Source organism: Mesoplodon densirostris, chromosome 12 (genome assembly GCF_025265405.1).
Source record: "Mesoplodon densirostris isolate mMesDen1 chromosome 12, mMesDen1 primary haplotype, whole genome shotgun sequence".
Lineage (NCBI taxonomy): Eukaryota > Metazoa > Chordata > Mammalia > Artiodactyla > Ziphiidae > Mesoplodon > Mesoplodon densirostris.
In genome coordinates this window covers 17,246,905-17,261,597 of record NC_082672.1, presented here as the reverse complement: position 1 = coordinate 17,261,597, position 14,693 = coordinate 17,246,905, and the positions used below count along the sequence as shown (strand labels likewise).

Below are 14,693 nucleotides of genomic sequence, written 5' to 3'. Positions count from 1 at the left end.
CAGGTTGGCAGTTCTGGAGCAGAGGGAGGGCTGTTGTGCTGGTGTCAGGTGTGGCAGGGGGTGGGGCCTCAGTCATGCAGGGTTAGACACCATGGTAAGGAATTGATTATTTTGTTCTTAGAGAAATAGATTTTAAGCAGAGGGCCAACATGGCCAGATTAATAAGGTTAAAAGATCCCTCTGGTTGCTGTGTGGTAAGGGAGAAAATTGGCGATCAGCGAAGAGAGGGCTCTCGCAGGTGGCCCAGAGGGGTTGGTGAGAAGTGGTCTGATTTGAGGAATATCTTGAAGGCCGAGCCAACAGGACTTGCAAATGGGTTGGTACGGATGGGGTAAGGGAAAGGGATGGATCAAGGATGACTCTGGGCTTTGGAGCCTGTTGGGGAAGGGATGTGTTGTGTAACCTGATGAAGAAGACAGGAGAGAGAGCGATTTGGGGGATGGAATAGGAGCAGATAAAGAGTTCTTTCTGGACGGTGAGGTGTGAGATGCCTGCAGACACCCAAGCATCCAAGCTGAGGTGCTAAGGAGTCAGGGGATACCCATGTCTGGAGTTTGAGGTGGCGGTCAGGCATTGAAATCACTCCTTTTAAGGAGTCCCTGGGAACTTTGGTGTATGGAAACTTTCACTAGTTTAGAAACATTTCGTTGTTTGAGCTCCCTTTGATTCCTGGGATGAATACCTGGAGAACATGCTGGAGTGTGTTGGGATTTCTCGCATCCCTCCTGGGGAAGACGCGTTCACATGGTGAGCAGACAGGACCCTCTGCAGCTATCCTGGCTGCATTATGGTGGAATTCATTCTGAGGCTTTCTCTAGACTTAGGCAACCATTTTTCTGAATTCTTGACCGCACGTTCTCTTTACTAAGTCAGAGATAGATCGACTTCCTATTCATGTGTGTTCCCAGTGGAGTGCAGCACAATAATTAAGAACTACAAATTGTTCATCATGTTCACATTTCATAGGTTACTGAAAATCACCCAATCACGAGCATTCCAGGTGTTTGTGTGTGAGTGTCTTGTACATGAAAATTGGACCCCATTTTCCCTCTGCCTTACACAGACAGCCAGAGTACAGTCATTGCACACATCATGTGGGTGATAAATCAGAAGACTATGAAGAAAAAGGGGTTGGATGAGGCCTCAGTATGGAAAAAAAATCTATAAGCCAAAATCCACTTATTTATTACGTTTGGATAAGTTTCCCCACTTGAACTGTCCCTGGCTTAAACTCTGTTTCCCTTTTTTATTCCTATTTCTTAAGTTACTTTGCCCTCTCCCGAAAAAGCACCTTTCGTTGACCTTATTCCCTAATCTACTGTCTTCTATAGGCCTCCTTTTGCTTTCAATATTTCCCACATTTTGCTCTGTTAGAAAGTCTGGTCATCTTCACTTTCCCCTAAACTCACCACATCATTGGCTCCCCTACACGATCAAACTCAAACGTGTGGCCAGCTGGTAATATTGCTGGCGCCCAGGCTGCACAAAAGCTGGAGATGGCAACACTCCAGGTGGGCTTTTCAGATGAGCAGATGCCCGAGCACCTTCTGGAAAAACCAGTCTTCCCTCCTCTCTGCAGCTTAACAGCTGTGTGACTGCCAGCAAACTACTGGATTTCTCCAGGCCTCTATTCTCTTCTTTGTAAATAGGGGTAATTCTAACTGACCTCTGATATGTGAATTAAGTGAATAAATACCTGTAAAACACTTAGCAGAGAAGGAATCCAATAAGCTTTAGTTCCGGTCAGAATCCCCCTGAGTCTTTATTCATCAGAAGACAATAACCATGCACTCTGAAAACACACATGCCACTAAGTGGCTATTAGGGAAGACAAATCAAGCTTCGGAAGCAAGCTAGACTGAAAAGATGAAGGGAAATTGACAATCAAGACAAAGTGGAGAAACAATGCAGTGGTTCTCAAAGTGCGGTTTCAGGACCCGTAGCCTCAGCATCATTTGGGAGCTTGATAGAAATGCAAATTCTCAGAGCTACTGAATCAGACCCTCAGGGCCGGGCAGTCTGTGTTTTAGCAAGCTCTGCAGGTAATTCTGATACACGCTGAAGTTTGAGAACCACTGGTCTAAAGTAAACTCAACAGATATTGGGTGGAGAATGATGGTGCATGTTTCTGCATGTGTATGTCCGTGTGCATACGTACCCACATGGGTAGACTGTTTGTAACTGCTGAAACTGTTAACCAAGCCTGGTAGTATCAGCAAAGTCCCACCAAACTGGAGATCAATTACCCATTTTCCTTTGGGACTTTTGTCTGAATAGAAATATATCTAGAGTACTTATTTTCAATGACTTTGCACTAAATTCATTTGGGGTTTAAGACTATTAATTCATCAACGTTTTCTTCTTTTTTCCTAGGAAATTCCACTTACTTAGATGACCATGGACCCCCTCCTAGTAAGGTAAGACCTTTGCTTGTGGTATAAATCCCCTTTTCCTTTTCTCAGTACCTACCGCCTTCAATAACCCCAACCACATCCCTCTGGGCCCTGAAATGTTCACAAGAAAATAGTAGGTAGCAGATGTCAAGTTAATCTTTGACTAACAGTGGGTGGAAAAAGGAAGCAAACAAAGATAGCCTAAATGGTGAGGGAGCAAGAGGCATCATTTCATCAGGAGCTGAAGCTATCCCAGGCACTGGAGCCTCAAGCTGACTTCAGACTTTTGGTTGCTTCTCCTGTTTGCTGCCTTCTTTGCCTTTACTCTCCATGTTGGGTTGTGATGTGATGTCCACAACCCAGCCTCCTCATGTCTTCATGCTTTGGGCTAGCCTAACCTCTGCCCCTTTCTCCATGGCCTGCCTTACTTGGGATACTCCAGGCAAGGCTCAGCCCTCTGGAACCGGCCTTCTCTGCCAGTGCCCTTGCAAGTCTGCCATGGCCTGGCCTGTACAATCACTTTTGTTCTTAGCAGCAATTTTGGTCTGACTTTTAAGGGCCAGAACAGTCCAGTGAAGTATTAGTGGAGTTCCCCCCGCCACTCTCTACTTTCATGAGTGCAATGAAAACCAAATATCAATCTACTGAAAAATGAGGAAAAATACAGACACTCTTTGACCACTTAAGGTGATGCCTGCAAAGTGCGGTTGTAAGTACATAGTTAAAAGATAATCAGCCAGTAACCTTAGAGGTTGGAAATTTACCCTAAAGTTGGCTTTTGCATTTGTGGGATTTGAAGAAGAACTCCACCACATTTAAGACCATGAGCTTTGGAATAAGGTATTTCTGGGTTCATCTCGGGCTCTACCACTATCAATATATGACATTAGACCAATTACTTAATATTTCAAGCCTCAATTTTTTGATGTACAAGGTGGGGTTAAAAATATGACCCATAGTATAGGACATGTAAAAAGATTGAACGAGCTGATATATGAAAAGCACTCAGCACCCGGCATGTGATAAGCATTAAATAAACGGTGGAGGGCTTCCCTGGTGGCACAGTGGTTGAGAGTCCGTCTGCCGATGCAGGGGACGTGGGTTCGTGCCCCGGTCCGGGAGGATCCCACATGCAGCGGAGCGGCTGGGCCCGTGAGCCATGGCCGCTGAGCCTGCACGTCCGTAGCCTGTGCTCCGCAACGGGAGAGGCCACAACAGTGAGAGGTCCGCGTACCACAAAAATAAAATAAAATAAAATAAAAAATAAATAAATAAAATAAAATAAATGGTGGATAGTGTTAACTAGACTGGAATAGGCCTTAAGATTATTGATGAATAGTACAGTGGTATTTATCACAGTGGTGAGAGGTTTACTACTTGGCCCACTGCATATGTATTGAGTGCCTGCAATGCTGCAGGCACTAGGAATACAAATATGAAACAAACCAAGAATAACCACAGGTAGCCCCTACCCAGGGGAGACAAAGGAATATAGAGGATTAGACACCATCTGAGGATAAGGACTGCATCTAGCTCATCTCAGCATCCTCACATCCTTGCATTAGCCTCGACACACAGAGAGGCACATCGTGACTATTCATTAATTCTCACTGAACCGAACCATGGAATCCAGAGCTGGAATCTGAATCAGGTCTCCTGGCTCCCATCCCAGGTTCTTCCCACTAGGCCAGTATTCTCAAACTTTAGGTTGCACCAGGATTTCCTGGGGGCTTGTTAAAACATGGATTGCTGGGCCCAGACCCCTGAGTGTCTGATGCAGTAGGTCCAGGGTGGGACTTGAGAATTTGCATTTTTAACAAGCTCCCAAGCAATGTTGATTATCTAGGAGTGGAGTGGCAAAAACACTCAACTTTCTAAGCAGTAGCCAAAATAATAAGAAGAATATAAAAATGGGTAAAAATCATATCAGTATGTTAACATCTTTCATCCATGCTTATTACTTCTGGCGGGGTGTAAACGAATCCCAGAAGTGATGAGGTCAGGGTTCCAGATGAAGGTCCCTTAAGTGTCCCCCGAGGTGAAGCCTCGGTTATGTAAATCTACAGACCACTGGTGTATTCAGGGACACGGTGGCACCCACGGGATAAGGACTCACACGTGTGTGGCCTCCGGAGTGAACCCTCAGCCTGGCAGTGAGAAGCAAGACGGAGTCCAGATCCACAGTTTTCCTATTTGTTTAACACTCAGAAGTAACTTTTTGATGCCAAGATCGAAAGAGCTGTGATCTAGATGAAATAAGGTTTTAAACCCTGAAAATGTACGCACTGAGGTTTACAGGCAAGTTCTCATTTTATGAGAAGATTCAGTTCCACAAGTTTCACATTCCACAAGTAATAGCCATTTAGGGAATGGGGTGTGTGTCACACAGCACATCCAGAGCCCAGGCCTTCATTCTCTCCAGTACTTTCATGAAAAAGAACCAAGTGCCTCTGACTTTTACTTGTTTTTTCAAATCTACTTTAACCTCACAGCTCACCCTAGTTTTTAATCTAAGTCATTATTTAAAGGCGGATGTTAATATTTTCTTTCGTCGACCACTTTTTACGACCGCTTTGTGTGTACACAAAATTTAGCGGTTTAAGGTTAGAACCCTACAGAGACTGACATGGAGATCTCAATTGAATGAATTAGAAAGATATGCTTGGGTACAAAAACAGGCATGAAACAGCAGTATAGTGTGATCTTATGTCTTAAAAACTTGTGTGCATATGTACATGTGTGTACAGAGAGAAGCCTGGAAGGATAATGATGTTTACTCCAGATGGTGAGACTTCAGGAGGTTTTTATTCATTTCCTTATTTTCTGTGTAAATTTGAGTTTATTAAAGTAATACTTGCTCAATCTAAAAATCAGGGTGTGTGCGGTGGTGGTGGTGGGGAAATACTGTGTTAGAGAAGATTAAAGTTGGGCTGAAAAGCCTGAGGTGCTCTGGCCTCTGCAGCATCACCTGTGGTTCCGTCCACCACCCCCCAGAGCAGCCTGACCTCTGGAGGTGATGTCTTCTCCTTCCTGGCTTCACTTCACCTAGGATGTGGGTCCCTGATGTGAGCTGCTGGCATCGGCAATGATAAATTCTGGAGGTAGCAGGTAGAAAACAGTTACTATTTCACACATGTTGGGTTCCCAGATCCGATAGGTAAGGAGAGCTGGTCTAAGCAGCTCAAGGAAAATGAAATCACTATCCATCGCTGATGTCTACCGTTTCCTATGTGGCAAGCACTCTGCTAAGCACTTTGCATGGAAGTTTAGTCTCTATAAAACTCTATAGAAGAGGAAGTAATTATTTAACCATTATTTTACTGATGAGGGAACCGGATCTTAGAGAGGCCGGGTAACTTGCCAGAGGTCATGCACTACTAAGAACTGGACTTGGGATCCCAGCCCAAGGCTGTGTATGTAGCTCCAAGGTTCATGCTTTTAACCATTCCAAGATTACTAATTTAATATAAAGACAACAATTTTTTACCTTATTTCTGCAGTTTTAGCCTTTTATATAAGTTCTCTGGTACTTTAACTACTACAGTACACAAAGTCTCAGTATAATACCAGAAAAAAAACTAGTCATCACCATTTACTGTTGGGTCCAATGGACCTTTTTAACTTTTTTAAAATATCAATCCAGAGATGTTTTTTCATCTTTTTCTTTCTAATCACCTTTCTATACATACCCACCTTCGGCATTTGTTCATTTACATACTGTATACAGAGTAAATTTTGGTGTACAAACATCATCAAAGGTGAAAGAAGACTGTCCCACATGCATTTAGCAAAATGGGATGGTCCAGGTTCTTGTTGCAAAATAATGTTTGATGAAGTCCTTCCCCTGGACGACTAACTGCATGGGAATACCATATTTTCTTTTTGTCCTTAGAGAAAAATATTGTTCCCTCATAGACTCTTGAATTTGAGAGAATTAATCAAGAATATCATCATTGGAAGACTCATGGTCTGAGGTTTCACTTTCATGATTAATTTCATTTAATCATCATCATCAGGGTCTTGAGTGTTGCTCTCTGACTCTAAGCATTTGTCTCTGATTCTTCTAATGCCTGGGAAACCTCTCCTTCCGTCGATTTTCTTCTCTTTGTCATTATGGGCAGGAATGAAACATTCTGAATCTCCACTCTGGTCAATGAAAGTTAAAAGCAGGGAATTCCCTGGTGGCCAGTGGTTAAGACTCCACGCTTCCAGTGCAGGGGTCCCAGGTTCAATCCCTGGTCGGGGAACTAAGATCCCGCAACCCGTGCGGTATGGCCAAAAAATAAATGAATAAAAAATAAAATTAAAAAAGAAAAGAAAGTTAAAAATGAACTACAAAGATGGTATCTCCAGTCTTCTGCGATATCTTTTGTAAAGATGATGTAACACTTTAGGCAGCACAATAAAATATGAAGAGTCATGAAATAGTGGCAATTTATTTCCCTAATGAATCGTTCTAAGCCTACACTGTTCAGTACAGTAGCCATCAGGCTCACGTAGCTATTTAAATTCATTAAAATTCAAAAAATAAAAATTCACTTTTTCAGTTGCCCTAGCCACATATCAAATTCTTTGTAGCCATGTGCGACTAGTGCTACTGTATTGAACAACACAGAATAAAACATTTCAGTCATCACTGAACAGCAGTGTAGTTCTAAGCTATTCTATCATCCTTCCATTTTTCTGTTACTTTAGTCTTTTTAAAGCATAGTTGGGAGTAATTAATGCATAACTGGTAGGTAATTATTTTAAGATGATGAACTAGCAAAGCATTTCAAGATACAGGAAAAGTAAAATCATTAAGATTCCATAATGGATCTTAAATTTTTAAAAGAGGCTAGTAGATCCTATTACATGGTAATTATATTACATACTATATATTATTATTATATAATTATAATTATATTATATGGACCTATTATATGGTAATTACAAGGTAGGATGAGTTTTATTCTCTTTATTTTAATTCTCTTTATTTTATTCTCTTTGGAACATCTCTAAGAAAGAATAAAGTCAAGAAATATTAATCCATACAAATGGTTAGAACTGCTCAAAAAAAACCCCCAAAAACCTAAAACACTAAAATTGAGTCCGGGGAATCCTGATGGTATACTGAGGGTTAAGATATATTACTGATGTCTACATTTGTATGCAAATGTATTTTGACATATAATACTTACATGTTATTTTTGCATATAAAGTGATGTGCTAGGTAATTTAGTATTCAAAATTCTATTTTTAAAGGGATTCATTAGAAGAGGGTTTACAATTTATTATGCTGGGAAACCTCCAAATGAATAAGTGGTAATACTAATTGAGGTGACATTTATATGCACCTAGCAGTGTCTGGCAATGAACGATTGTTCATTAAAGGTTAGTCCTTCTTCTCCACCCCCCAGAAGCTAATTTCCCTTTAGTATCAATCAATTAATGAGTGACTATTTTGTGCTAGGGATCAGGAGGACGTGATAAAACTTGAAAATAATCCCCTGCTGTCTAATACTTTATAATCTAGTTGCATTTTAAGGTTTCATAGAGGCAAAGACTATGGGAGCACATGATTCTGCGGTGGATGTATTCTTTAGTCTAAATGACTGTATACAGACAACTATTCATTCATTGAGCCTTTAACTATGCCCCAAATTTGTGTTGGGCTCTGTGCTAGGCTCTGAGGCTATAAGACTGCAAAAAGCACAGTCCCTGCCCTCAGGAGTTTAGAGTCTAGTGGGAAGGACTGGCTAGCAAACAGGCCCACTCTAATACATTAAGTAAGTGGCTAGTTGCTATGATAAGGGTGAACCCAGGAGGCTCTGCCTGACCTTCCTTCCAAGTGAGGGTCCTGAAAATGGAATAAGATGAACGAACCAAGTCAAAGAGTCTGGTATGGATGGGGTGAGGAGGGACAGGCCTCGTTTCTGGGATTTGAGGGGTGCTGGGTGGAAAATGGAGACATGAGCTGCTTTGAGGAGCTTGCCTTTAACAAGAAGGAGTGAAAAAAATGACAGCCTAGGAGATGGAGACCATGTTGGCATAACTGTATAGTAGAAAAATTTGACTAGTAGGAAAGGAGTGACAAATGACAAATTCAGTTCTGAATGGTGTTATGAATTGAATTGGGTCCCTCAAAAGACCTGGTGCAGTCCAAACCACCAGAATCTGTGAATGCAGTCTTCTTTGGAAATAGGCTCTTTGCAGATGTAATGAACATGAGGTCACATTGGGCCCTAAATCCATGTGACTGATGTCCTTATAAGAAGAGGGAAATTTGGACACAGAGACAGAGACACACAGGGAGAATGCCATGTGACGTTGGAGGCAGATTGGAGTTATGCTGTCACAAGCTAAGGAGCACCAATGATTGCTGGCAACCACCAGCATCTAGGAGAGAGGCAGGGAACACATTCTCCCTGTGAGTCCCCAAGAAGGAATTCACACTACTGACACCTCGATTTCAGACTTACGGCCTCCTGAACAGTGAGAGAATAAATTTCTGTTGCCTTAAGCTACCCAATTTGTGATTCTCTGTTATGGCAGCCCTAGAAAGTAATTCTACATTGAGTTTAATATCTTCAGTTACCAGGATAGCATTGCATTATGCCCTGTTAGGCATTATTTGGTTTGACTTAATAAACATTGAAACGATCCTTAGATGTGTCTCATTGGGAAAATTTAAGTGCATTTTCATATTTTTTTCAACATTCAGTACTACTCACATCTTCCCCCAACATTCCTTCTTCACTTTGTTAATTTTTTTCTTTGTAGTTCCCATGCCTTAGCTATTTTATTATCCCCAGTATTCTCCCCAAATTCTTCTATTTGACATTTGTTTCTACTCTTCAAATTGTGTTTTTTAATATTCAAAAATCATTTTATATTACATCATATTTTTTTCTGGAAAGGATCTCAGCAACAATGCATTTAGGAAGTTACTTAAAGGAAACTTCCTATTTTCATAGGACCAGGGAGCTCTGAGAGCAAGAAGCTAAAATAGTACAGAAGTCCGTTGCACTTCAAAAAATATATCCCTATTTCTATCAGGGCTGTCTCAGCTGCCCTTTAACATCACAACCACTGAGTCCCTAAGAAAGACTGCATATTTGTTTAGGTTTGTTTTTCCCTTTCAATAACTCCTTTCAACTTGGAGATACATTTGCTGAAAGAAGCTATTTTAATGTTTTCTACTGAAGAAACCATGTTTTTCATTCCCCACCTGGAGCCTACAAAGGAAAACCCACATATCTGGTAATCATAGTAGGTAAGTGACTTCCGGAGGATACTGGGAGTACAATTACTTTCAGGTGTCTTGGCCAAACATCAGCCAACTTGGAGAGGGTTTCTGCATCCAAAATTCCCCCTTTCCCTGAAGGCAGGATTGCTGAGCTTTATGTGCACCTACAGTCTCCTTTGGTCAGAATCACTTTTTACTTGGAAGAGTAGAGTTGAGATTCAAGAGGAACAGTAATTTCTTGTTTTTCTTCCCCCGAAACCTCCAAAGCTATTTTTCAGGGTATAGGCATGGCCATCCACCTTGCTTTCCTCTTGTCTGTGAGGACCTGCAAGAAGCAAATAAATCTCTGGCACAGAATTGGGCTGTGTGCTGGGCTTGCCTTGTCTGCCTGCTTCCATTCCCACAATTGCTGAAACCACTGCTGCTGAGAAAAGGGCCCCCCTTTTTGTCCTGCTGTAAATAGCATCGGATACGGTTAAAGACCCCCGTTATCTGGTTTTCTTTTGGGAAAAAAATCGGCATTCTCCCAGAAGTTTGTATCTTCTTATTTTTGTCTAAGGCAGAAACAATGAAGTTTCTTTAGAGTCATTCTTGAATTATGAAATATTCCAGACACAAAAAATTAGGGAGACAAATAATACATATATGCCTGATATATCCAGTGTGCCTGCCCCTTAGATTTCAAACACGTTACTCTTTTAACTTGCCAGATTCTTCATTTTGACTTTCATATTTACTCTTGGCGGCCAGGAGGTCGAGGAGCATGGATTTTGCAGTTGGACCTCAGTTCAAATTCTAGCCACGTGCCTAGTTACCCCACAATAAAAACTTCACCTCTTTGAACTTCAGTTTTCTATTTCTAAAAGAGGATAGCTATATCTACCTCTTAGAGCTGTGCGGCTTAAATATGATAAATGGAAAGCACTTAGCATGATGCCAGACACAGGTGAGCCCCCAGCACTTGGTCCTTAGTACTATAGGTGTTTCCTTTATACGGCCTTTTACAAATTCTCGTAGCTCACTTTGCTGTAATGTAGAGTAAGCCTCACTCCCAACCCCCAAACTTATTTTCTTTGGATTTTTAAAAGCAATTAATTACATGTCATTTGGCATCCCAGATACCATCTCTTAACTTACAGAAACTTTCAGGTCCTGTGGTTATCCCTTCTTTTATTCCCTGGGCTAGTTTAGCACACCAAGCAAGGCCTTCCACCATCCCCTTGCCATTTAGCTTTTCTTAAAGCGCATATTGTTCTCTGTGTCCACACCTGACCTTACCCAAAGTCCCTTTGAAAAACTACAGAAGTGAAGCTGATTTTCCATTTTATGGACAAATCAATTGCACTGGGTAATAGGTTTGTGTTTAATGATTCATGGTAAATATATTAGGTTTAGAGAAAGAGAGAACTAGCAGGACGGAATGAGACAGAGTCAGGAATCAGTTTCACTCTGATGAGCATGACCTTTAAGGCATCCCTTCCACCCTCTCATTTTGTTGATCATTGCAAATGATAGGAAAATTAATGACGTGAGTATTTTATTTTTGAATAACTCTTAAGAGTGTCTGAGCTCAGCGTGTGCTATAAAGAACTTCATGCTTTGGTATTTGGTTTAAGATGGGTAATCAATAGCTTAGAAGGTTAAAGAAAAATCAGCCTTACATAATCTTATCCTGAAGTCACCTGTATTCTTGCTTCACTCTTCCTTTGCACTCATCACAGTTCTCAACCATTAACGTGGAAGTCTTGGGCCCAGCTAGTGGCCTCTTGAGATTTCAACTTTCCGTGGAGATCTGTGTCCAAGTTCAGAGACGGTACTTATAAATTTATCAATTTTATGAGCATTTAATGTGTTCTCTTTTTCCCAAGAAGAACATAATAAATCCATTTCTTCTCCCACATATGTTTAGTGCTGTTAAACACATCTTCCACTTCTTTTTTTTAATTAAAAATTTTTTTGTAAAACCACAGATTTAAAAAGATGTGGTTTATGTAATTGTTCTTTTAGCATTTGCCCCACCACACTCCCCAAGGCCCAAGGGCCAGTTATCATTGATAAGGTAGATGTTCTCCAAACCTTATCCAAACCAGCACCGGTCACAATCATGGACTTAGTAGTTGGATTTGGGCTGCCTTTAACAAAAAGGAAGGGCTTTAAATGAAGCATGAAATTTCAAAACTGCATATTGTTGTTGGAAAGCATATTTAATCAAGAAATTGCTTTAGTAAATTAAGAAAACCCATGCTGCCATTCTTTGGCAGGGTAACCGTTGGCCTTGCGATTTTCAAAGTTGTAGTAACTTAATCATCTTAGCAGTTCCCAATATAGTTAACTAATTCTTTTTATTTGTTTTATTTCTTCCTTGACCATCTGATCCGTTTTTTTTGTTTTAAAAATTATACATGCTCCTATTTTTTTTGATTTGGAAAGTACAGAAAATTATAGAGTAGCAGGAAAAAAAAATCACCCATAATGCCACCACTCAGAGGCAAACCATAATGAAGAGTTTTTCCAAATCCTGTCCAGTCTTTAGACAATATTAAGAATATTAAAGTCTTATGTACCATTTGTTGCAAATAGTTTGCCAGTCCTTGTATGTGACCTTCTGCACATACATAATGCACAGAGTTTAAAGCACCAAATGCCTCATTAGCTTATTGTGAAAAAGTGAACCCTGACCACACCCTTCCCCATTACTTTCTGCTCTTGAGAAACAACTATTGATACTTTAAACTCTTTTAACTGAGTCTTTAGTGCTAGTTTTCATATCTTTGAATAACTGGCTTATGTTACTTCCTCTTGGATTTCCCCAGCTTGAGGCATTGTCCACTGACATCCTTCTGTGAACAGAAGGATTTAGGTCTTTCACTGGAGCCCACCTGCCACCACACAAGCACTCCTCGTTCCCCATCCTCTAAACTGGGTGTGTGTTATTTAGTGAGTCCTAAATCAGTATTCACTGTTTCTGTTGTTGACACGAGTAGATAATAAAATGGCAGCTGAGCCGTTACGATAAGGTTTCCTTTCCTGTCCATCTTTTTGTTTTCTTTGTAACAAGTAATTGTCTTGTTTTGTACATTTATTTTCATGCTTTTCTGTGATCCCCGAGTTATCTCAAACTCTTCTCCAGTTGTGGAAATATCCTCTCAGTGCCTCCAAACACATTAGGTATTTTATCAATGTTGAGTTGCTGAAGTCCCTCCTGGGCCTTCTTGCCCGTTCCCTCTGGGCTGGTTGCGCTCAGCCTCCTGCTCAGATATGCCTTGGGAGCTCCCTTCACTCTCTTCTGTTTGCTCCCACTTCCTGCATCCCATGTTGTATTAGTTTCCTGTTGCTGCTATAACAACTTACTACAAACTCAGTGGCTTAAAACAATGCAAAAGTATTGCCTTATAGTTCTGGAGGTCAGAAGTCTGAAATGGGTCTCACTGGGCTAAAATCAAGGAGTCGGCATGGCTCTTCTGGAAGCTCCAGGAGAGAATCCATTTCCTTGCCTTTTCCAGCTTCTAGAGACCACCTGCATTCTTTGGCTCATGGCTGCTTTCTCCAACTTCAAAACCAGCCTTATAGCATCTTCAAATCTCCGACTCTCTCTCTTCTCTCCCTCTTCCACTCATAAGGACCCTTGTGATTAAATTGGGCCCACTTGATTAATCCAGGATAATCTCCCCACCAAAAGATCTCTTTTTGTGATGTAAGATACCATATTCACAAATTCTGCAGGTTAGGACTTGGACATCCTCTGTGGGAGGGCCATTATTCTGCTTTCCATGCATATCTTTCTCTTTCCTCAGCCTACTGAGAAAAGGTGCATGGGATGGAAATTTTCTGAAATATTGCATTTCTGAAAATGTCTTTATTCTATACTTGATTAATTGTTTGACAGGATAAAATTCCAGATTGGGAATCTGTATTAATCAGGATAGGCTAGAGTGATCCAAGATCTCAGTGGCTACATACATAAGAGTTTACGTCTTGCTTATATAAGACCCTCAGTGAGTCCAGTGGGTCCACTGGTTCTTAGGGAAGCTCATTTTAGGAGTTCACGAAGGGATTTGGGCTGTTTCCAACTCATGGCTTCACCATCTCAACTTGGACCTTCATGTCACTGTGGCAGGGCAGACGGGAGCTGGGTGTGTGCGTGAAGACTTATCATTCCTTCATCCTGGAAATGACCTGTGTCACTTCTGTGAGCAGTCTGTTGGCCAGAACTGGTCACAAGGCCCTGCTCGAGTGCAAGAGGGCTGAGAAATAGGGCACATGGGTGCTGTGAGCCTTGTGTCTCTGCCTCAAAATCATTTCCCCTCTGAATGTTAAGGTCCTTCTCCACTTTACTCTAGCTTCTGGTATTTCTATTGAGAAGGCTAACTGTTGGCCCATTATATGAAAATATAATCTGTCTCTATTGCAGCCTTTTATTCCTAGTATTCTAAAATTTTACAATTTTGTGCCTAGTATGTGTCAGTTTTCAGGTACTATTGTTGATACTCAGCGGACCTTTTGATCAGGAAACTGATATCCTTTTCTGGGATATTTGCTTGACTTTTCTCTCTCTTTTTTTCAAATTTATTTATTTATTTATTTATTTATTTATGGCTGCGTTGGGTCTTCACTACTGAGTGCAGGCTTTCTCTAGTTGCAGCGAGTGGGGGCTACTCTTCGTTGCATCGTGCGGGCTTCTCATTGTGGTGGCTTCCCTTGTTGCAGAGCACGGGCTCTAGGCACGCAGGCTTCAGTATTTGTGGCATGCGGGCTCAGTAGTTGTGGCACGTGGGCTCAGTACTTGTGGCTCGCAGGCTGTAGAGCGCAGGCTCAGTGGTAGATGTGGCGCACGGGCTTAGTTGCTCCGTGGCATATGGGATCTTCCCGGACCAGGGCTTGAACCCGTATCTCCTGCATTGGCAGGCGGATTCTTAACCACTGCGCCACCAGGGAAGCCCTTGACTTTTTTCACTGATGATTTCTTCCTCTGTATTTTCTCTTTCTGTCTTGCTGGATCTCCTCTTATTTGGATGTTGAACCTCCAGGACTAGTTGTTTATATTTCTTATCTTTATCCCTCTTATTTTTTAC

At 41.4% G+C, this 14,693-nt stretch overlaps 1 protein-coding gene across 1 annotated transcript in view; it reads left to right on the top strand.

Moving 5' to 3' along the window:
• The window catches only part of UST (uronyl 2-sulfotransferase), a 293,926-nt gene that overhangs the window by 110,636 nt on the left and 168,597 nt on the right, over nucleotides 1–14,693 (top strand). Inside the window, exon 2 of the mRNA XM_060114685.1 lies at nucleotides 2,374–2,417. Coding sequence (XP_059970668.1) covers nucleotides 2,374–2,417 — 44 coding nt within the window. The remainder of the gene's footprint in view (nucleotides 1–2,373; nucleotides 2,418–14,693) is intronic.